This window comes from Pleurodeles waltl, chromosome 10 (assembly GCF_031143425.1).
Source record: "Pleurodeles waltl isolate 20211129_DDA chromosome 10, aPleWal1.hap1.20221129, whole genome shotgun sequence".
NCBI classification, from domain to species: Eukaryota; Metazoa; Chordata; class Amphibia; order Caudata; family Salamandridae; genus Pleurodeles; species Pleurodeles waltl.
Window position 1 is genome coordinate 1,044,200,769 of NC_090449.1, and position 24,835 is coordinate 1,044,225,603.

Consider the following 24,835-nt stretch of genomic DNA (forward strand, 5'->3'; position numbering starts at 1 on the left):
CCGGCGACCCCGACTCGACTGGTGAAGAAACAACGCTACAGGAAGGACCCCCAGGCGACTCCAAGACTGTGAGTAACCAAAGTTGTCCCCCCTGAGCACCCACAGCGACGCCTGCAGAGGGAATCCCGAGGTTCCCCCTGACCGCAACTGCCTGACTCTGAAATCCCGACGCCTGGAAAAGACCCTGCACCCGCAGCCCCCAGGACCTGAAGGATCGGAACTCCAGTGCAGGAGTGACCCCCAGGAGGCCCTCTCCCTTGCCCAGGTAGTGGCTACCCCGAGGAGCCCCCCCCTTGCCTGCCTGCAACGCTGAAGAGACCCTTTGGTCTCCCATTGATTCCTATTACAAACCCGACGCTTGTTTACACACTGCACCCGGCCGTCCCCGCGCTGCTGAGGGTGTACTTTTTGTGTGGACTTGTGTCCCCCCCGGTGCCCTACAAAACCCCCCTGGTCTGCCCTCCGAAGACGCGGGTACTTACCTGCTGGCAGACTGGAACTGGGGCACCCCCTTCTCCATTGAAGCCTATGTGTTTTGGGCACCACTTTGAACTCTGCACCTGACCGGCCCTGAGCTGCTGGTGTGGTGACTTTGGGGTTACTCTGAACCCCCAACGGTGGGCTACCTTGGACCCCAACTTGAACCCCGTAGGTGGTTTACTTACCTGCAAGAACTAACAATAACTTACCTCCCCCAGGAACTGTGAAAATTGCAGTGTCCACTTTTAAAATAGCTATATGTGTTTTATGGGAAAAGTATATATGCTATTGTGATTATTCAAAATTCCTAAAGTACTTACCTGCAATACCTTTCAAATGAGATATTACATGTAGAATTTGAACCTGTGGTTCTTAAAATAAACTAAGAAAATATGTTTTTCTATACAAAAACCTATTGGCTTGGAATTGTCTCTGAGTGTGTGTTCCTCATTTATTGCCTGTGTGTATGTACAACAAATGCTTAACACTACTCCTTTGATAAGCCTACTGCTCGACCACACTACCACAAAATAGAGCATTAGTATTATCTCTTTTTGCCACTATCTTACCTCTAAGGGGAACCCTTGGACTCTGTGCATGCTATTCCTTACTTTGAAATAGCACATACAGAGCCAACTTCCTACATTCTCTTTCCTCCTATGCTCTCTATGGTGCTTTCTTGCTTCTGTGCTGCTCTCCCTCTTGCTCATGTTTCTCTCTGCTGTGCACTCAGTGTTGTTTTCACCCTCATGCACTTTTCCGCTAGCCCCACTGTTGACTCTTCGCATGTGTGCTTTTATGATGTTCAGCATTGCCAAAATGCATTTGTAAAACCAATAGGCCTCAAAAGCAAGACTTATTGTCTTTGTCAAAGCTTGTTATTATTTGATTTAACTGGAAATTGGGAGTGGAATGCAATTGATGCTATTTTGGAAGAAAAACAGCACCGAGTTTGTCTCTGTGTATTTCTGATGTGCCCTTAAATTTCAAGAGACTATAATCGGGCAAGTGCTGGTTTCGTGAAATTATTATAAAATGTACATTTGATGAAGGAGGAGACTACAAACCCATTTTTTTAGCTGAGGGGATGATTCCTGCTGCGTTCATGGCCCTATTGTGTTTGTGTGTTTCAGGTATAATGATCCAGAGAAACTTTTGGAAACCAGGTGTGGTCGCTGTGGTGAATGGGCCAACTGCTTCACATTGTGTTGCCGGGCACTGGGATTTGAAGCCAGATATGTGTGGGACTCGACAGGTATTGGTGCTGAACCTGTTTTTCATTAACCTAGGCAACCATAATAACCCTGAGAGGTCAGATACGCCCAGTGTGCAAAACAAGTATCAGTGATCCCATGTCTACTAGCAGCAATAAAAAGCTGGGTTAGTAGAGTCCGCGGAGAAGGTGAGCATTGAGTGGCGCATAAGTTAGCCCTCTACCAATACCCAGTCCATATGTTTTAATCAGGTTAGCTGAATTTTGCTGGGATTCATCCACATTATGGGTTAGCTTATGTCTGGATTAAAAAAAGGCTGGCCACCAGTGGCAGCGTTGTGGTGCCTTCCTTGCCACTACAAACTGCATACTATTGTCATTACTAGAATGTTAAGCAGAATAAAGAATGAAAGAAAAATTCATGTTAGACTACATCCCTTCCCTAAAATGTTGAAAAGGTTGCTGCTCCTATCACCATTTGTACCTACTATGATTATACTCTAAGGCAGGCATGCACAGCACTAAAAAGTGATCTGATTAGGAGATATCCACAAGTCTTGCTGCCATGAGGAAACAACCACACACACATGCACAGTACCCATCCACCCATAATTGGACACACTGGATGCAAAATCCCTCATGCAAACAAAAGTGAAATCTCAATGAGACTGCAGTCTATTTTTTCCTTAGGTGTTGCACAGGTTACTCCTTTAAAAAAGAACGTAGCCCACACAATCATTACAGCTCAAGTGTGTCTTTAATGGCTGTCCTGGATCTCCTCTAGCCCTTTACAATAACACAAACTATATAGCTCAGGTATGTAAAATAGCGGGGTGTTAATCTGCTCACAACAGTACCCACAACACTTTTCGTCCAGCAACACCATACTGAGACGGAACTCTGAACATACATGCAGGACCACCAGAATAAGCAACTGACTGGCTAGTAAGGCATCAGCAACTTACTACACCTAGATTTGCTGGGTTGTGGGCACTCAGACCAGCAAGGAACTCTATAAGTATTTACTTCACCCCTCCACTCTCACCCACCAATAAAAAACTACAACTCACTAATTCTGACATGCTGACCCTAACGTCAGCTTATCTTCACAAAACAGGAGCAGATGCCATTCTATGAAGGAAACAATAGGAAAGTAATACTTCAGACTACCAAAAGGTGCTGCAATGACAATTAGATTGTGCACTATGTAGGTGCCAGTTAACAATGGCTGTTAATAACTAGTAAGGAAGAAAAAGGGATAAACCATAAACATTTGTTGAAACACTTTTTGGTAGGTAGAGGTGTTGGTTCTTTCAAAGCCCAGGCATAGAATTCAGAATTGTGGTCCTGGAATCTTGCCTTTAACCAGGTACCCACTCACAACTGTGGGCACTTCGGACCCCATGAGGGGTGGTGCGTGTGTCTGCCAGGCAAGAGAAGCCGATCAGACACATGAACAAAATAACAAACATGCTCAGGGATGTGAAGTATGCCAGTTTATTAGTTTGTACATATGCAAACCACCCAACTTTTTTCAACTTACACCTTACCCACGGTTAAGGATATTGTGTCAACAGATTCAATTTATGGTGTCAACAGATCCAATATATTTAAAAGGGTTATCATGAAAACAGTGAAAGGACAACAATTTAACAGAAATACATAGTACACTTAGGGGGTATCTCAAACTGGAGGACAGTCCAATACCTTGAATACCAAGATAGCAACCCAGTAATGACTCAAAACAAATCATATCAAAAAGACCATAAAGTCAGAATCTGCACATAATAAAATAACATAGTTAAACCTATGATCAACATCATGTCAATCAAATCCATAATCTGTTACACCCCTGTAGGCTAAGTAGACAAACTTTGTCCAAAGGTGCAGAAGAAGACAAAATAAAATGAAACAAAGATATGACAATGAGAGAATAACAAAATCACTAAACGTAGAATTTCATTTCATAATCATTTTATGCGTAGCACTGAGCCTAAACGTTTGAATTTAATATTTTCCACATATTTGCTGATAGTGGCTAAAGTGTAAATCAGAGGCTCAATCACAGAGAAAACCTGGCACAATCATCTCATTTCTACCTATAATAAAAGTAAGCTCAAGTGATCAAATGTTTTCCATAAGTTCCGCATCAGACATTACCGAAGCAGTGAAGAAAAGATGTGTAGACAAGAATCTATCTGCAGCATGCCCAGAAGAAGACAGGAAAGACCACCAATCTGTAAAAGAAAAGCATTCAAAAGGTTAAAAACAAGAAATCTAAAAATAGAAGCAGACAATCATGAAAGTCAAATGAAACTTTGAAAACAATACACAATCGTCTAGAAAGAGACAGCCTGCAAAGAAGTTATAGTTGGTCCCCAGAATGAATACTCAATTCCTTGTCCTGGTTTAACCTTGGTGTTCTTTGGGCTCCAAACGGATGATGTACCTGGATTCCAGACATTAACTTTTTAACACTCTATTACCCCCTTGTTCTAGGTTTCACTCTATCAATTACAAACAACTTCAACAAATATGCATCACTGTTGTGATGTGTCTGAAAATGCCTGGCAACTGGATACGTGTGTTGGTTATGTTTGACGGTACACATATGCACTAAAGCATGTTTTTGGCAGCATAGATAGTACTGCCCACATATCTAAGAGACCAATAGCATTTGGGAACATACACAGAATAATCTGAATTGCAGGTCACATGTTGTTTGATGGTACTAGCTTTGTTTGAGTGTGGTGACAGAAATTCTTAAACATTGTGACTGTTTTACTGGCTTTGCAATTAGTGTATGTGAAAAAGCCTGTAATGGTGGATGTACCCTCAGGGGTGTGGAATTTATTAAAATATCTACTTGTCCACGGGACAGGTTGCTTCTCAAATCTACTTGTCCTGTAAAAAGATCTACTTGTCCCTTCGGTGCCATGTAGTGTGGCGCCAAATTATGGCAGCAATCTCATTATGTAAGAGCTCTGATAATAGCCTCTCTGATTATGCCAGGGCTACTACCATAGTAGGGCTTGAATACTTGCAGTTTCAATCCCTACTGTAGCAATTTCCTTATTTTTCCACCTTTCTGCAGATCTGCATACTGGGGCTGGAGGAAGCAGTAAGCAATAGTTCCAGGGCTGGAATGCCTTTGAGTCTGCAAACCTACTAACCTGCATGTTTTAAAGATTTTCACCAGCTTCTCTCTAATATTTTCCCATAATAAGAAAGGTTGGACATTTACTCCTGACAATGGCAGAATTAGAACTTCTTCCAGGGTTGGGAAGAAAGTGGCTGGAGGGAAAATGAACTTGCAAATGCTCAATAGATTTTCACATGAGCAAATCTACACATGAGTATTTACCCATGCTAAAATACAGTTCACAAATATTTTATAGGGGTACGACATATACCATGGGTGCACTTTTGTGACTTTATTTAAGAATTTGGGGCAACATGTAGGTAGGTTCAGATTTGCGACCCGCAAATTGCGAGTCGCAGATCCGAATGTAGGATGGTGTCCCTGACACCATCTGTGATTCGCAAGGGCTTCGCAAATGCACACCTCATGAATAATCATGAGGTGGGTCGCAATTTGCGACCCCCTTGCGAATGGCGGCCTCATAGGGATGGGGGCCTGCTGGAGACAGCAGACCACCATGTCTGTGACTGCTTTTCAATAAAGCATTTTATTTTTATTTTTTGTAATGCAGACCGTTTTCCTTAAAGGAAAATGAGATGCATTACAAAAACGAAAAATGAAACGTTTTCGTTTAATTTTTTCAGAGCAGGCAGTGGTCCACAGGACCACTGCCTGCTCTAAAAAAATGTTTACAGTGACATTCACAATGGGGAAGGGGTCCCTTTTGTGAAAGTGTTAGCACCCATTTGAAATGGGTGCAAACTGCGATTGGTTTGCGCCCGCGTTTTCAAAACAATCCTACATTGCACTGCGAGTCGCAATTAGGAAGGGAACACCCCTTCCTAATTGCGAGTCACAAACCTGTTTTGCGATTCGGTAACCAGGTCACCGAATCGCAAAACTGGGTTTGTGCATCGCAATGTGCTTTTTGCCCGTCGCAAACAGCGAAAGTCACTGTTTGCGACATGCAAAAAGCTACCTACATGTGGGTCTTGGTCCCTAATTAGGTCTGGTGTTAACAAAGACATTTTGTTTTTATTAAACTTCTATTTCTCTCTCTTTCGGCTGGCTTTACTGTGAGTGATCGCATTCTTCTCTTCCACAAGGAGCATATTGGCACACAAAGTAGTTTTGTTCAGTGTCAGGAACTACAGTGGCAATCAGTGACGTAACGAAACTGGAGGGTGCCCCTTTGCAAAGAACATGGAGGAGCCACCTCTCCAGACTCACTCAGGGCAGGTGCTGTGCTGAAGGGGCCCCCTGGAGGGCGGCTGCGGGGCCTTTGTTATGCCACTGGTGGCAACGTGTGCTTTTAGAGTTCAAAAACGTTTTGGTTTTTTTTTGGCCAGCGTTTGTTACAATGTTGAGGGCCTGGTAGCTCCCACAACAATAAAGTGTTACAAAAGCCATGTCAAAACAAGACACGCATTGATGAAACTAAAAGACTTATAAAAATATGTCAGATCAGTTGGCTTTGTCAGTGTTTGTTTATTTTCATGCTTCCCATAATCATGTTGAAAATGGTTACACTGATTTTCCATTAGAAATATTTTTGGGAAATACTAACATGCATCAAAACATTTTACTAAATGACACTTCATTTGCATCTAATCAGAGAGCATTCTGGGAGCATTATACTTGGCCTCATAGCCTAAACTTTTCAAACATGTGTATACACGTTTTATTTTTTTTTTGTACTGGAACCAACGTCATTAGTGAAGTGTGACCTTAAAACATTTATTTACAGCACTCACCCTAATAATGAAGGTTTTCAAATAATGAACCATAAATACAAGTTCGAACAGCATTATCTTTTGGAAACACATTACCTCAACTGCAGAGAGTTCCACTCTCTGTAAACAGGCAGCCAAAGGGTTTGTGCTGCAGAGGGTTGGGCCTACTTGTCCCAAGGACAAAGTAAACATAAAAACATTGTTGCCCTTGACCCCAAACAAGATGTCCCGGGCGTCGGGCGATAGGAATTCCACATCCCTGTACCCTCCTTATTACTTGACAAGATTTCATAATGCATAAGTCGGTGTCTAAGAGATACATTTTTCTCATATGTAATGCTTGGGCTGTGTTTTTATCAATCATCTTATCCGAAAAGACAATGTGCCAATGTTTTTATTTTGCGGGGGCACAACTTATAGTTGTCTTAGGGCATGAGTTATAGTTACTTGAGATAACTATAACTGGTGAATTTCTTTGGTTTGGTACATTTAAAATGTGAGCCCAACTATAACGTCCCTGTAAGCTTTGTTTTTTAAAGTGAACATATATATAAATAACCAAAGGTTAATGGGACGTTATAGTTAGGTTGACGTTTTACCCATACACAATCATAGAAATTCAGCAGTTCTACTTATACTTGTGTTAGGAAAATATAACTCATGGCCCAAAGTTACTTTGGGGAGTGAGTTATAGTTTCTTTGGGTATAACTGCTGAATTTCTATGGTTTTATTTGGGTAAAACGTCAACCTAACTATAATGCCCCTGTAATCTTTATTTTTTTCAGTGAATATCTATGATTTTTTTTAACGTAAGGTCGTATCTAATTACTGCATGTTAATACAACCACCGACACGCATGCACGCAGCCCCACGCCGCACACGACATTTGGCCATGTCCAGCAGGCTTTCGTGTGTGAGTGGTTTTTTTTTTCTTCATTATTTATGGGCTGAGCGCCAGAATAGATCCGTTGATCGGACCAAAAAAAATTGCCTATTTTTTAGCATGAGTGGTTGCTCAGAGACCCCTCTGTCTCCCCTATGGAGTCAGGACCCCTTATGTCAGTTCTTCATTCTCACCATGCGAGAATGAAAATGTCGGCCGCAATGCAGTAGATGTCGCATTTGTGAGAGTTAGAGCTATTGGCGTTGTAAATGACAATGTCGTTTACCTATGTGTTTTGGTTTGGAGTGTAGTGGATGTATGCCAGGTGTCACAGCAACCCTCCCAGGCTTGTCGCTAAAGGGGAGAAGACACAACAAGGCCACCATCTTGGGAGTGGTTTTGCCTCATTCGTACAGACCAGCCATGATACCCTAGAAATGCAACCTTTTCTAGTGTGTTTACCTACATTTTTATAGCACCAGACAAGCCACAAAGAGGCACCTTCATGGCATTTAACCCGTAGAATGAGGATATCAGTAGAGTTAGGAGCAAAGAAAAGGGGGCAGCCGTATATTTCTATGTTAAACTTTTAAAGGAATTATTTCTCTACATTGGCAATACCAGCCTAATGTTTAAAAACATTTACTATATACAAAGAGAATAACAGAAGAGACAGCTTAACTGCAAAAGAATTATAGCGAGGTTGTTAAGAATGCCACCTGCTTTGCAGCGCTATGAAATGGCAGAACCTGTATTACCAAGCGCTATATTAAAAAAAGTTCAACTGCCCAACATGCACCAGACAAAGAACCCTAGGGATGAGGATGTGCTGTAAGGGCCAGAGCTGTTGACTTTGGAGCTGGGGAACATGGTTCGAGTCTCGGCACCGACTCAACATCCTGTGATTCTGGGCAAATCACTTAGTTTCCCCTTGCTACCAGAAATGAGTGTGTTCTTGTGTAATGTAACTGGTGCTCATGTAAAATTCTGTAATACCATTGTATTGAGTTCGCGCTAACTGAATTCTATTTGAGGAGGCTCAATTTCCATCCAAAGGCTAGATGCTGTTTGATAACAATCTTGAGGCCGTTAAATGCTTGGGCCTGGAGTCACGACTCCTTTTCCACCATTGTGGAGACAACACCTTTCGCCAGCTTCTTGTCTAGAACTAACCTATGTGCTTGGTTGGTGACCCTCCAGAGGTTATCAAAAGCACGTGCTATCGCCTAGTGTTAAGCTCTACTCAAGTCAGTTAGGTGATGAACCCACTGCAGAGGTCTTGACAGAACAAGAATGTCACATAGCTTTTTCACCTCTTCATCTCTGCAAGGTCGATGCAAATGAATTATATGGATTTTGTTAGGAATGGCACCTGCTTTTCAGCGCTATGAAGTGGCAGAACCTGTATTACCAAGTGCTATATTAAAAAAAAACAAGTTCTTCCCAGACTGTCCCAACACGCACCAGACAACCCTACGGGAGAGGATGTGGCGTAAGGGCCAGAGCTGCCAACTTTGGAGCTGAGGAACACGGTTCGAGTCTCGGCACCAGCTCAACATCCTGTGATTCTGGGCAACTCAATTAATCTCCTCTTGCTACCAAAAATGAATGTGTTCTTGTATAACGTAACCGGTGCTCATATAAAAAATAAGCACTCCAATACCTTTGTGTCGCGTTTGTGCTACATAAAATTGCAAAAATAAATAAACAATGAAAAAAAAAGCGCTTCCCGACATCACAAAGAAACATCAAGATGCCCAAAACTAAGGAAGACAAAGAAACAACATACTGCCATTAGCGAAGTGGCGAGGCACAAGAAAAAATTGTGCACTGACACAAAACTATCTGACCGATCGTGCAATAATCCATGTCATGGTCAGTCTCCAAAGCGGTAACAAAACAGCCTCAAGATGGGGCAAACGTAAAGCATTTACCAACGACATTAAGGGTTTTTTGAAAGGCAAGCTCAGGAACAAAGGAAAGTGACGGGTGTTATATGGGCGTGGTTAAAGCCTTTAGAATAGATTACAACAGGTCTAAAAGCAGTGCTTGCGTGCTGCTATACAGGACCTAAAAAGGGCTCTTTCTGGACCAAGAGCTAGCCTCCTGCCCAATTTGGTGTAATTCCGTCCTGGGGGTCGGGCTGTCCTCTTGTCTAAAATCTCTATGGAAATTGCATAGGGAAAACATGTTGTGGGTCCCTCCTTTTTCTTGCCCCCCGCTTGACGAATCACCCTGAAACTTTCCACACAGCAGCTAAAATGACTTGCCTAGTAGTTTTCGTGAAGATTCGTGAAATGGCTCCAACGTTGTAGGCAAAACAAAAAAATGGCTTTCCTATGGAAACTAGGTCCTAACTATAACTACCTACTGTCTATCGCCAGTTTTGAGCAGCACAGCATGAGGCCTGCGCCATTCATCATGTATGGGATGGGAACTCAAAACCTGTTTCATGCACTTTGAATGGCTGCTGAGAGCAGGTGTTATATGGGGGGCATACAAATGTAAGTATTGGGTCCCCTTGTACTCAATGTGATGATCTGTTGTGTTGCAACTACTGCTGAGTACATCATTGTCCTACACATAAATAGATGCAGTTGGACCCTACCTGCATCATGCTATGCCTTCATTCTCATTAGGTGCACACATGGTGGTGGTAAGGGGTGCATTGAAGGTCACAAGGACAGTAGTGATGCATTTGGTGCTGCACCACTGTAGTTCAACCTGCTCCTTTGTGACATTGGCCAAGGCCATTTAAGGGAGCTTGACCATGCACTGGGTCCAGACTACTAGCACTTTCTATGGATTTGTATGTTTAAAATGTGAGGCTAACTATAACATTCCCGTAACCGTTGTTTTTTTTTCACTGAATATACATTTATGTATATTCACTGAAAAAAAACAAAGGTTATAGGGACGTTATAGTTAGGTTAACACTTCAGAGCTACAAACCCAGTGAAATTCAGCAGCCAACAGTCAACTTGCGCCCCCATAATGCACTGCTCATTACCTCACATATTACATCACTTATGACATGGCCACTGATATCACTGATGACATCACTAATGGCATCTAAAAGGGCCAAAAAGGACAAAAAAGAAATTGGCAAAAATTTCAAGTACTCCATGGGATGCACGTAAATCGAAGGGAAAAAAAATGGTGGCCGGGCCACATTCATTACGTTTGTGCCCCGGGGAGCCCACTCCCTGGGCTGTATTCATAAATTAAAGAGGGCCTGCGTGGCCCCCTCCTTGAGCCTCCAGAGGTCTTTGGGAACCCCACCCGGGCCCAAAGTTAGTGTGTATATGGGGAGGGGGGGCTGCACCCCCCTCCTTGAACTTCCAAAGGCCCCAGGGAGCCCACCCTTGGCGCAGAAATTAGTAAAAGAAAGGGGAGGGGGCAGCACTGCCCTGCTTCCCAAGCCTCTAAAGGCCCTTGGGAGCACACCTCTGGGGCAGAAATTACTTAAGATGGGGAGGAGGGCCACGTGGCCCCCTCCTCCTTACGTCATTAATGCCCCGGGAACACCAGGGCCAGCTCACATGCTTTGTCCAGGGGAGCCCATCCCTCAGACACAGTGGTTTTGCCTGCCCGCATTTTCTATTCTCCTGCCAAGCAAGAGCAAACACCAAGTCTGTTCCAAGCGAACAGGAGCTTTCAAAATGCTGCCACTTGCTGGGAACAGACTTTTGATCTGTTATGTGATGTCGACAGGGGAACAGATCAAAATATTGCTTCTGGCTGGAGGGGGAAGCATAAGTAGCTGGCCCCTGCGGGAAGGAGCAATGCAGGCTCCCGCTTCATGCCTGCAGCAGGCTGAGGCAGCGGGGCTTGGGGCTCCCCTCGGTGCCCCTAGTGAGTATATGGTGGGAGCCCTGGGTAGGCACCAGGGAACCCACATTCAAGTGATGAGAGTCCCCCCTCCCCTTTATTTAAAGGAGTGGCCCTGGGGAATGGGGTCCCAGGGGCCTAAAAAGGCTTGGGGGGGGGGGGGGGGGGAGGCACCCACCCGGCCCCCCTTTTTATTTTTTAGTAATGGCCCTGGGGCCATTTCAGATGTCATCGGGTATGTCATAAATTATGTCATCGAACATGTCATGAGAGATGTAATATGTGAGGTCATAAGCAGTGCATGGCGGGAGCGCCAGTTACAGTTGGCTCTGTGAATTTTTATGTATTTTTTTTTTCTCAAAGCGATATTGTTGTCACTCACATATTCACCTATCACATTACTTTAACCTTTGTTTTTTGCACTGTATGTCTGTACATCTGTATCTATTACAAATGTACTGTTAAACTTTGTAGTTATAGCTAAGACCTAGCTATCATAGGAAATTCATTTTTTGGTTTTCTAATAACTTTCAGGGGCCGGGGAAAGGGAGGGCTCCCAAAACACAATTTCCTAATTCAGTTTCCACAAGGATTTTAAAACAACACTGCTGCCAAAACAGTTGAACTGAATTAATCCAAGTTTTTATGGTGGATTAAGCTCTATGAAAATGGTGCTCTGTCCTGTGCTCTAATGCTCCTATTTTTCATGTAGTCATGCACCCTACCTCCCCTATCATCCTATATCCTCACTGGTCACAGAAATTAGAAACGTAAAGATCCATTAGTGCGCATGAATAGTGAAGTGCAAATTAAAATATATAATTCAACAGACTCCTAGTGTCAATTCCAATGGCTTTACATATATTTTTATAGATATTATGGGCATAAAATTAACAAAATTGTTTAAATAAAGGCATGCAAAGTGGATGGATTATGAAAGTTACAAATCGCTGTCATACATAGCCAGAAGCACAGAAGAGGTTTTTTGAAAATCCCATTGAATCAATTGCTGATTAAAGACTTCAGAGGTGTGAATATATATATATATATATATATATATATATATATACAAATTGATATGTAATTGCAATATGGGTGTTAAGAGATTTTGAAACATTTTATGGTAGTGTAAGGAAGTTGAAAATGGAACTTCCCTACTTCAAGAGCTGTAATGTGAGTTTATTCTAAATAACACTTAAAGTAAATTGTTAGTGTAATTGTATGCTATTTTAGTAAGATAACGAAAGTATACGGTTAGAATTTGTAATACTGCAAAAAACATTAAATGAAAAGCGAGTTCTATTAGGATATTGTAAGTATGATCTTTTAAGGTTTAAATGAGCTAAAGCCAACAAAATTACTTTCACAGTAAATAAAACTGCACTTCACAAAAAAACTCAAGGCAAAAGCTAAGAACAAATAAACTCAGCTAAATAAAATGAATTTTCTTAAGTCTGTTTAGAACCATTTCAGGAATGTTGTACTCACTGACGGTTTGTGTCCGTAAGAAGCTAGATAGTCACTCTAGGATGTTGTTGCTATGTCCTCTGAGATGACTGACTGTTTTTCACCCCCTTTCAGATCATGTCTGGACCGAAGTGTACTCTGTATCAGAGAAGCGGTGGCTCCACTGCGATCCTTGCGAGAATGTCTGTGACAAACCTCTCCTTTACGAGGTGGGATGGGGAAAGAGTCTCTCCTACATCATCGCCTTCTCCAAGGACGAGGTAAGGATGCGGGTTAACAGAAAACAAGCCTGGGACTGGCTGTCAAGGGAGCAATCCTAAATTCATTAGGCCTGCAGCACTAGCATCAATTCTGCTGGGTGACTCATTCTAGATTCAGATGTGTGTTATAACCCCCACCAGCCGTATGATTTGGCACAGTACTATCTATATGAGCTATGACAACACTGACCTTAAAATATTAGTAAAGTAGCCCAATCAGCTGTTGCTCATTTTCCAGATTTAGCAAGGATTAAGGTGTGGGATGATGTTCGTTGGGTCATGTTTACTACATCATATTTTCAGATTTGACTTGTGCAGACCCTACATAGACTGTTTTATACAAGGACCAGGATCTAGATCTGTCCAGATTCTCACACCAGCTCCTATAGTATCCAACTGTGTATCAAATCATTGCCCATTCATGTTGCTTCATTTGCTTAGATTTGATTTCTAAATGGTCAGTTCATCTGAAGGGACATGTCCGGCATCATAGGATTTTCATCCTGTCATGAACATAGTTTGTCCCCCCATGTGCGGTATCCGTCGTCACTTTGATAAGTCTGAACTGCATGTCAAGTGGACTCCCAAGTCATGATGGGCTTCTCTGGTGATATCAAGAAACGCAAAAAAAGAGTGAACATTACATTGAATCTTGACAAAAAAGTGCATTGAAAAAAAACAAAAAAACAGAACCAGAAATCCAAATTGGGAAATAATGTTGAAAAAGAAACTGCTATTAATCTTTGCCTCATGCATGTGGAAGATGAGTTTATGCACTAATTGTGCATATGAACTGCCATGACCAGAATGCACTAAGAGGGCAACCAGCGATGTGCTTTACTAAAAGCATATAGTTCAGGGTAATTTCTTGTGTCTGTTTGTCTGGTGAGTAGCTATCTTTTGAAAGAAATGCTACATCTTGCCCTGGTTTCTCGAGGACTATGGCCAGGCACCAGGGGTAAAATGATTCTTTGCAGGAATGTGATATAATTTGATAGTAAAAGAGGTGCTGACCTCTCAGTGCTGAAGCGCAGGCAATGCTGTGCTCCTCTGACTAGCTTGAGAAAAGTGAAATATGTCTGGAGATAACATCTACTGAGAATCTTGACCAAAAATGCATTAAAAAAAACATTGGAATTGAAAGCGGCCAATGATAATGTTGATTATGAAGCAGCAACAAAGCTTTGTCTCACCAGGTGGGTAGGACTGGGTTTGGGGGAAATGCAACTATTGAGCTGATAAATTACCAAGACCAGAATGCACTAAGAGGGTCATAGACTCCATGCTTTACTAAACCTTGCAGCTGAAGGTAATTGGTTGTGTGCCTGTTAGTCTTGTGTGAGGCCAACTTCTGAAAAATATAAATAGTTTAGATAATCTGGATCTTAGTGAAGAGTAATGAAATGTATATTGTATCAATACCGTCGACCCCAATATACCATGATCTCACTATGCGTTCCACCTGGGCAAAAAAATTGAAATATGTATCGTACTTTATTAACCACTATCTCATCCAATATTATTTCATTACAATACAAATATAATTTTCACTTTTGAGAAAAATCCACCCAAATAACTTAACCTGCACACAAAGGTTAAATTATAAAAGCTCCAGATTATCTAAACTATTTATATTTTTCATCAATAGGTCCTAAATATGTTTTGTAATTTTGATAGCTTTTGTGGTGAAAAGGATTGGGGCCAATTTTTTTTAGAAAAGAGGAGTGTTACGACACGCAGATATGGTAGAGTTCTGTGCAGTAATTGGCAGTTAAGAAATGATTTGTTTGCAGTATCGAACACATGACAATCGATTTTGATTCAATAAGTAAGAATGCTTTGCCGTAATGATCAGGCGGAGTATTGTTCAGCGATTATCATCGTTATGTTATATGTTTGGATGAATTCACGGCAACAGAGTGAAGTTGCTGTAATCATGTATCTTTAATTTAAATTTATGATTTTATGTATACAATTGTGAGGAATTATTCATTTGGATTATATAAATGTGGGAGATTTGACTATGGAGACAATATTGAAAAAAGACGATCATGTCAAAAGTGTATAAATAATGAATTAAGATGGCGTCCGGCAGGCCGATGAAGGCAGTTATGCCGAAACGTGTTCCTGTCGCATCTGAGCAATAAAATTTACGAATATAAGCTCCAGAGTGCTGCTTCCTGATTATAGTATTGAAGGAAAGTGTGGATATATATATATATGTTCGATGGCATGTGTAGCTGCAGATACACATGCTTTGCACATCCCGCCATCTAGTGTTGGGCTCGGAGTGTTACAAGTTGGTTTTCTTCGAAGAAGTCTTTTTGAGTCACGAGATCGAGGGACTCCTCCCCTTTCGGCTCCATTGCGCATGGGCGTCGACTCCATCTTAGATTGTTTTCTTTCCGCCATCGTATTTGGACGTGTTCCTTTTCGCTCCACGCTTCGGTTCGGAAAGTTAGTGAAAAACTCGGAAAATTCGATGGTATTGTTTGCGTTCGGTATCAGGTTAGTTACAACAGATCGACAGCGAAATTTGAAGAGCCCTGGTGGCCCTTCGGGGTTTTCGATTCCCCGGCGGGGCCTGGTCGGCCCGACCGCGTGCCTCTTCAAGGCTAATGGAACGGACCCCATTCCGCTTCTGCCCCGAATGTCACAATAAGTATCCTTATACAGATTAGCATTTGGTCTGTAATTTGTGTTTGTCGCCAGAACACAAAGAGGATACCTGTGAGGCCTGTCAGGCATTTCGGTCCAGAAAGACCTTAAGGGACCGAAGAGCAACAAGACTACAGATGGCGTCGGTGCCGACAGGACAAAAACACATGGAGGAAGAAGAGGAAGCCTTGGCTTAACTCGAAAAATAGGTGACCGGGCATCGGCACAGAAAAAGGGCATGCATGTGTTGAAGTCATCCGACTCCGGTCGAGATACCGGCACAGAGCACACTCGACCCCGAGACACCGGGTCAGAGCAGACTCGACACCGGGTCAGAGAAATCTCGGCACCGAGAGAGCGGCACCGAACCAAGTCGGCACCGAGAAATCAGTACGCCGAAGAGCAAAAAAGTGTCGTCGGAACCGAAAAAGGCAGCCGAAAAGGTTTCGATACCAAAACATCCGGCCTCGGAACCGAAATCAAGTTCCTACACAGAGGAACAAGGCCTGTTCTCACAAATGCAAACACATAGATTTGGACAGGAACTGGAGACATTGGAGCCAGACTACACCCAAAAAAGGCTCCACATCCAAAGAGAAACAGGGAAGATCAGTACTCTCCCTCCAATTCGAATGAAACGAAAACTTGCCTTCCAAGAGAAAGCCAAGCAGCCACAGGCGAAGGTGGCTAAACAAGTAACCCCGCCACCATCTCCACAACGCTCACCACAACCATCACCGGTAGCCACTCCACCAATGATGCAATCCCCAAGTCATACAGGGATGAGTCAGGATGATCCAGACGCGTGGGATCTTTATGATGCGCCAGTGTCAGATAACAGTCCTGAGTGTTATCCAGCTAGACCGTCACCACCAGAGGACAGTACAGCCTAATCACAGGTGGTGTCAAGGGCAGCGGCGTTTCATAATGTCAGTCTGCATGCTGAGCCAATTGAAGAAGACTTTCTATTTAATACACTGCCGTCCACACACAGCCAGTACCAGAGCCTCCTCGTGCTACCTGGAATGCTAAAACACTCCAAACAAGTGTTTGAGGAGCCTGTGAAAGGAAGGGCCATTACTCCAAGGGTGGAGAAAAAATATAAACCGCCACCAACAGACCCCGTGTACATCACACAACAGTTGACACCAGACTCGGTGGTAGTAGGGGCAGCTCGCAAGAGGGCAAACTCACACACTTCAGAAGATGCACCACCTCCAGACAAAGAGTCGTAAGTTCGACGCGGCAGGGAAAAGAGTGGTGGCACAGGCAGCAAACCAGTGGCGTATTGCCAACTCCCAGGCTTTGTTGGACAGATATGATAGGGCTCATTGGGACGAAATGCAACACTTTATAGAACATTTGCCCAAGGAGTTCCAAAAAAGAGCACAGCAAGTAGTGGAAGAAGGACAGAGTATCACGAACAATCAGATACGGTCAGCAATGGATGCGGCAGACACAGCTGCTAGGACTGTAAACACAGCAGTGACAATACGGAGACATGCATGGCTGCGTACATCAGGATTCAAGCCGGAAATACAACAAGCCGTGCTGAATATGCCATTTAACGGACAGCAGTTGTTTGGGCCGGAGGTGAACACTGCTATCGAAAAACTTAAAAAGGACACTGATACCGCCAAATCCATGGGCGCACTCTACTCCCCACAGAGCAGAGGCACATTTCGTAAAACACAGTTTCGAGGGGGGTTTCGAGGACAAAGCACGGAACCCACAACCTCACAAACAAGGCCCACTTATCAGAGCCAATATCAGCGGGGAAGTTTTCGGGGACAATATAGAGGGGGACAATTCCCAAAAAGTAGAGGGAAGTTCCAAACTCCCAAAACTCCACAAAACAAGCAGTGACTTCAATGTCACAAATCCCCAACACATAACACCAGTGGGGGGGAGATTAACCAAGTTCTACAAACAATGGGAGGAAATAACAACAGACACTTGGGTCCTAGCAATTATCCAGCATGGTTATTGCATAGAATTTCTAAAATTCCCTCCAAATGTCCCACCGAAAACACACAATATGTCAAAACAACACATGGATCTTCTACAACTGGAGGTCCAAGCGTTGTTACAAAAAGATGCAATAGAACTTGTACCAATTCATCAGAGAGGAACAGGAGTTTACTCACTGTACTTTCTCATACCCAAAAAAGACAAAACTCTAAGACCTATATTAGATCTCAGAACATTAAATATCTACATCAAATCAGATCTCTTTCACATGGTGACACTGCAGGACGTAATCCCATTGCTCAAACAACAAGACTACATGACAACACTAGACCTAAAGGATGCATGCTTCCATATACCGATACATTCTTCACACAGAAAGTACTTAAGGTTTGTATTCCAAGGGGTACATTACCAATTCAAAGTGTTGCCATTCGGGATAACAACTGCGCCAAGAGTTTTTACAAAATGCCTGGCAGTAGTGGCTGCTCATATCAGAAGGCAGCAAATACACGTGTTTCCGTACCTAGACGACTGGTTAATCAAAACCAACACGCAAGAACTGTGTTCACAACACACAAAGTATGTCATAGAAACCCTCCACAAACTAGGTTTCTCACTCAACTACAACAAGTCACACCTTCAACCATGTCAAACACAGCGATACTTAGGGGTGACAATCAACACAACAAAAGGGATTGCCACTCCAAGTCCACAAAGGCTACAGGCATTTCACAATGTAATACAGGCCACGTACCCAAAACAAAAGATACAAGTGAAGATGGTGATGAAACTACTAGGCATGATGTCCTCATGCATAGCCATTGTCCCAAACGCAAGATTGCACATGCGGCCCTTACAACAGTGCCTAGCATCACAATGGTCACAGGCACAGGGTCAACTTCAAGATCTAGTGTTGATAGACCGCCAAACATTCACCTCGCTTCAATGGTGGAACAATATAAATTTAAACCAAGGGCGGCCTTTCCAAAACCCAGTGCCTCAATACGTAATAACGACAGATGCCTCCATGATAGGGTGGGGAGCACACCTCAACCAACACAGCATCCAAGGACAGTGGGACACTCCGCAGAAACAGTTTCACATAAATCACTTAGAACTACTGGCAGTATTTCTAGCATTGAAAGCATTTCAACCTATAATAAGCCACAAACACATTCTTGTCAAAACAGACAACATGACAATGATGTATTATCTGAAGAAACAGGGAGGAACACACTCGACACAGTTGTCTCCTGGCACAGAGATTATGGCATTGGGCGATTCACAACCATATTCGCCTAATAGTGCAGTTTATTCCAGGGATTCAGAATCAGTTAGCAGACAATCTCTCTCGGGATCACCAACAGATCCACGAATGGGAGATTCACCCCCAAATACTAAACACTTACTTCCAAAGATGGGGAACACCACAAATAGACCTATTTGCAACAAAAGAAAACGCAAAATGCCAAAACTTTGCATCCAGATACCCACAGGATCAGTCTCAAGGCAATGCGTTATGGATGAGTTGGTCAGGGATATTTGCATACGCTTTTCCCCCTCTCCCACTCCTTCCATATCTGGTAAACAAATTGAGTCAAAACAAACTCAAACTCATACTAATAGCACCAACTTGGGCAAGGCAACCTTGGTACACAACACTACTAGACCTATCAGTAGTACCTCATGTCAAACTACCAAACAGGCCAGATCTGTTAACTCAACACAAACATCAGATCAGACACCCAAATCCAGCATCGCTGAATCTAGCAATTTGGCTCCTGAATTCTTAGAATTTGGACATCTAGACCTCACACAGGAATGTATGTATAACATGGAAAGTAGCATTTCTAATTGCCATCACATCTCTAAGAAGAGTAAGTGAGATACAAGCATTTACTATACAAGAACCCTTTATTCAGATACACAAGCATAAAGTAGTTTTACAAACAAATCCTAAGTTCTTACCAAAAGTCATATCACCGTTCCACTTGAATCAAACAGTAGAACTACCAGTGTTCTTTCCACAACCAGATTCTGTAGCTGAAAGAGCACTACATGCATTAGACATAAAAAGAGCGTTAATGTACTACATTGACAGAACAAAACAAATTTGAAAAACAAAACAATTGTTCGTTGCTTTCCAAAAACCTCATACAGGAAATCCAATATCCAAACAAGGCATTGACAGATGGATAGTTAAATGCATTTAAACCTGTTATCTCAAAGCAAAAAGAGAACTGCCTATAACACCAAAGGCACACTCAACTAGAAAGAAAGGTGCTACCATGGCCTTTCTGGGAAATATTCCAATGACTGAAATATGTAAGGCAGCCACATGGTCTACGCCTCATACGTTTACCAAGCACTACTGCGTGGATGTGTTAACAGCACAACAAGCCACCGTAGGACAAGCAGTACTACGAACTTTGTTTCAAACAACTACAACTCCTACAGGCTGAACCACCGCTTTTGGGGAGATAACTGCTTACTAGTCTATGCAAAGCATGTGTATCTGCAGCTACACATGCTATTGAACGGAAAATGTCACTTACCCAGTGTACATCTGTTCGTGGCATGAGACGCTGCAGATTCACATGCGCCCACCCGCCTCCCCGGGAGCCTGTAGCCGTTTGAAGTTGATCTTGAACATTTGTAAATTTGTAAATATATTGCTTTAACCACATTATGTACATACATATTTACTCCATTGCATGGGCACTATTACTATAATACACAACTCCTACCTCACCCTCTGCGAGGAAAACAATCTAAGATGGAGTCGACACCCATGCGCAATGGAGCCGAAAGGGGAGGAGTCCCTCGATCTCGTGACTCGAAAAGACTTCGTCGAAGAAAAACAACTTGTAACACTCCGAGCCCAACACTAGATGGCGGGATGTGCAAAGCATGTGAATCTGCAGCGTCTCATGCCACGAACAGATGTACACTGGGTAAGTGACATTTTCCATATATATATATATATATATGTTCGATGGCATGTGTAGCTGCAGATACACATGCTGTACATCAAATCAGACCACTTTCACATGGTGACATTACAAGACGTAATCCCACTGCTCAATCAACAAGACTACATGACAACACTAGACCTAAAGGATGCATATTTCCATATACCGATACATCCTTCACACAGAAAATACTTAAGGTTTGTATTCCAAGGGATACATTACCAATTCAATGAGTTGCTGTAGGAAGTTGGCTCTGTATGTGCTATTTCAAAGTAAGGAATAGCATGCACAGAGTCCAAGGGTTCCCCTTAGAGGTAAAATAGTGGTAAAAATAGATAATACTAATGCTCTATTTTGTGGTAGTGTGGTCGAGCAGTAGGCTTATCCAAGGAGTAGTGTTAAGCATTTGTTGTACATACACATAGACAATAAATGAGGTACACACACTCAGAGACAAATCCAGCCAATAGGTTTTGTTATAGAAAAATATCTTTTCTTAGTTTATTTTAAGAACCACAGGTTCAAATTTAACATGTAATATCTTGTTTGAAAGGTATTGCAGGTAAGTACATTAGGAACTTTGAATCATTTCAATTGCATGTATACTTTTCAAGTTATTCACAAATAGCTACTTTAAAAGTGGACACAGTGCAATTTTCACAGTTCCTGGGGGAGGTAAGTTTTTGTTAGTTTTACCAGGTAAGTAAGACACTTACAGGGTTCAGTTCTTGGTCCAAGGTAGCCCACCGTTGGGGGTTCAGAGCAACCCCAAAGTTACCACACCAGCAGCTCAGGGCCGGTCAGGTGCAGAGTTCAAAGTGGTGCCCAAAACGCATAGGCTTCAATGGAGAGAAGGGGGTGCCCCGGTTCCAGTCTGCCAGCAGGTAAGTACCTGCGTCTTCGGAGGGCAGACCAGGGGGGTTTTGTAGGGCACCGGGGGGGACACAAGCCCACACAGAAATTTCACCCTCAGCGGCGCGGGGGCGGCCGGGTGCAGTGTTAGAACAAGCGTCGGGTTCGCAATGGAAGTCAATGAGAGATCAAGGGATCTCTTCAGCGCTGCAGGCAGGCAAGGGGGGGCGTCCTCGGGGAAACCTCCACTTGGGCAAGGGAGAGGGACTCCTGGGGGTCACTTCTGCAGTGAAAGTCCGGTCCTTCAGGTCCTGGGGGCTGCGGGTGCAGGGTCTTTTCCAGGCGTTGGGACTTAGGTTTCAGAGAGTCGCGGTCAGGGGAAGCCTCGGGATTCCCTCTGCAGGCGGCGCTGTGGGGGTTCAGGGGGGACAGGTTTTGGTACTCACAGTCGTAGAGTAGTCCGGGGGTCCTCCCTGAGGTGTTGGTTCTCCACCAGCCGAGTCGGGGTCGCCGGGTGCAGTGTTGCAAGTCTCACGCTTCTTGCGGGGAGTTGCAGGGTTCTTTAAAGCTGCTTCTTGAAACAAAGTTGCAGTCTTTTTGGAGCAGGTCCGCTGTCCTCGGGAGTTTCTTGTCGTCGTCGAAGCAGGGCAGTCCTCAGAGGATTCAGAGGTCGCTGGTCCCTTTGGAAGGCGTCGCTGGAGCAGAGTTCTTTGGAAGGCAGGAGACAGGCCTGTGAGTTTCTGGAGCCAAGGCAGTTGTTGTCTTCTGGTCTTCCTCTGCAGGGGTTTTCAGCTAGGCAGTCCTTCTTCTTGTTGTTGCAGGAATCTAATTTTCTAGGGTTCAGGGTAGCCCTTAAATACTAAATTTAAGGGCGTGTTTAGGTCTGGGGGGTTAGTAGCCAATGGCTACTAGCCCTGAGGGTGGGTACACCCTCTTTGTGCCTCCTCCCAAGGGGAGGGGGTCACAATCCTAACCCTATTGGGGGAATCCTCCATCTGCAAGATGGAGGATTTCTAAAAGTTAGTCACCTCAGCTCAGGACACCTTAGGGGCTGTCCTGACTGGCCAGTGACTCCTCCTTGTTGCTTTCTTTGTTCCCTCCAGCCTTGCCGCCAAAAGTGGGGGCCGTGGCCGGAGGGGGCGGGCAACTCCACTAAGCTGGAGTGCCCTGCTGGGCTGTGACAAAGGGGTGAGCCTTTGAGGCTCACCGCCAGGTGTTACAGCTCCTGCCTGGGGGAGGTGTTAGCATCTCCACCCAGTGCAGGCTTTGTTACTGGCCTCAGAGTGACAAAGGCACTCTCCCCATGGGGCCAGCAACATGTCTCTAGTGTGGCAGGCTGCTGGAACTAGTCAGCCTACACAGACAGTCGGTTAAGTTTCAGGGGGCACCTCTAAGGTGCCCTCTGTGGTGTATTTTACAATAAAATGTACACTGGCATCAGTGTGCATTTATTGTGCTGAGAAGTTTGATACCAAACTTCCCAGTTTTCAGTGTAGCCATTATGGTGCTGTGGAGTTCGTGTTTGACAAACTCCCAGACCATCTACTCTTATGGCTACCCTGCACTTACAATGTCTAAGGTTTTGTTTAGACACTGTAGGGGTACCATGCTCATGCACTGGTACCCTCACCTATGGTATAGTGCACCCTGCCTTAGGGCTGTAAGGCCTGCTAGAGGGGTGACTGATCTATACTTGCATAGGCAGTGAGAGGCTGGCATGGCACCCTGAGGGGAGTGCCATGTCGACTTACTCGTTTTGTTCTCACTAGCACACACAAGCTGGCAAGCAGTGTGTCTGTGCTGAGTGAGAGGTCTCCAGGGTGGCATAAGACATGCTGCAGCCCTTAGAGACCTTCCTTGGCATCAGGGCCCTGGGTACTAGAAGTACCAGTTACAAGGGACTTATCTGGATGCCAGGGTCTGCCAATTGTGGATACAAAAGTACAGGTTAGGGAAAGAACACTGGTGCTGGGGCCTGGTTAGCAGGCCTCAGCACACTTTCAATTGTAAACATAGCATCAGCAAAGGCAAAAAGTCAGGGGGCAACCATGCCAAGGAGGCATTTCCTTACAGTTGCCATTCGGAATAACAACTGCGCCAAGAGTGTTTACAAAGTGCCTGGCAGCAGTAGTAGCTGCACATATCAGAAGGCAGCAAATACATGTGTTCCCGTACCTAGACGATTGGTTAATCAAAACCAACACGCTAGAAAGGTGTTCTCAACACACAAAGTATGTCATAGAAACCCTCCACAAACTAGGTTTCTCAATCAACTACACAAAGCCACACCTTCTGCCGTGTCAAACACAGCAATACTTAGGGGCGACAATCAACACAGCAAAAGGGATTGCCACTCCAAGTCCACAAAGGGTTCAGGCATTTCACAAAGTAATACAGACCATGTATACAAAACAAAAAATACAAGTCAAAATAGTGATGAAACTCCTAGGCATGATGTCCTCATGCATAGCCATTGTCCCAAACGCAAGGTTACGCATGCGGCCCTTACAACAGTGCCTAGCATCACAGTGGTCACAGGCACAGGGTCAACTTCTAGATCTGGTGTTGGTAGACCGCCAAACATTCACCTCGCTTCAATGGTGGAACAATATAAATTTAAACCAAGGGCGGCCTTTCCAAGACCCAGTGCCACAATATGTAATAACAACAGATGCCTCCATGATAGGGTGGGGAGCACACCTCAATCAATACAGCATCCAAGGACAATGGGACACTCACCAAAAACAGTTTCACATAAATCACTTAGAACTGTTGGCAGTATTTCTAGCACTGAAAGCATTTCAACCCATAATAAGCCACAAACACATTCTTGTCAAAACCGACAACATGACAACAATGTATTACCTAAACAAACAGGGAGGGACACACTCAACACAGTTGTGTCTCCTAGCACAAAAAATATGGCATTGGGCGATTCACAACCACATTCGCCTAATAGCACAATTCATTCCAGGAATTCAGAATCAGTTAGTAGACAATCTCTCTCGGGATCACCAACAGATCCACGAATGGGAAATTCACCCCCAAGTATTGAATACTTACTTCCCAAGTTGGGGAACACCACAAATAGATCTATTTGCAACAAAGGAAAACGCAAAATGCTGAAACTTTGCATCCAGGTACCCACAAGATCAGTCTCAGGGCAATGCGCTATGGATGAGTTGGTCAGGGATATTTGCTTACGCTTTTCCCCCTCTCCCACTCCTTCCATATCTAGTAAACAAAATGAATCAAAACAAACTCAGACTCATATTAATAGCGCCAACGTGGGCAAGACAACCTTGGTACACAACACTACTAGACCTCTCAGTAGTGCCTCGTGTCAAACTACCAAACAGACCAGATCTGTTA

General features: G+C 43.7%; 1 protein-coding gene across 1 annotated transcript in view; it reads left to right on the plus strand.

The window, feature by feature from the left end:
• The window catches only part of NGLY1 (N-glycanase 1), a 177,905-nt gene that overhangs the window by 87,975 nt on the left and 65,095 nt on the right, over positions 1–24,835 (plus strand). Inside the window, exons 6-7 of the mRNA XM_069212023.1 lie at positions 1,614–1,735; positions 12,865–13,010. Coding sequence (XP_069068124.1) covers positions 1,614–1,735; positions 12,865–13,010 — 268 coding nt within the window. The remainder of the gene's footprint in view (positions 1–1,613; positions 1,736–12,864; positions 13,011–24,835) is intronic.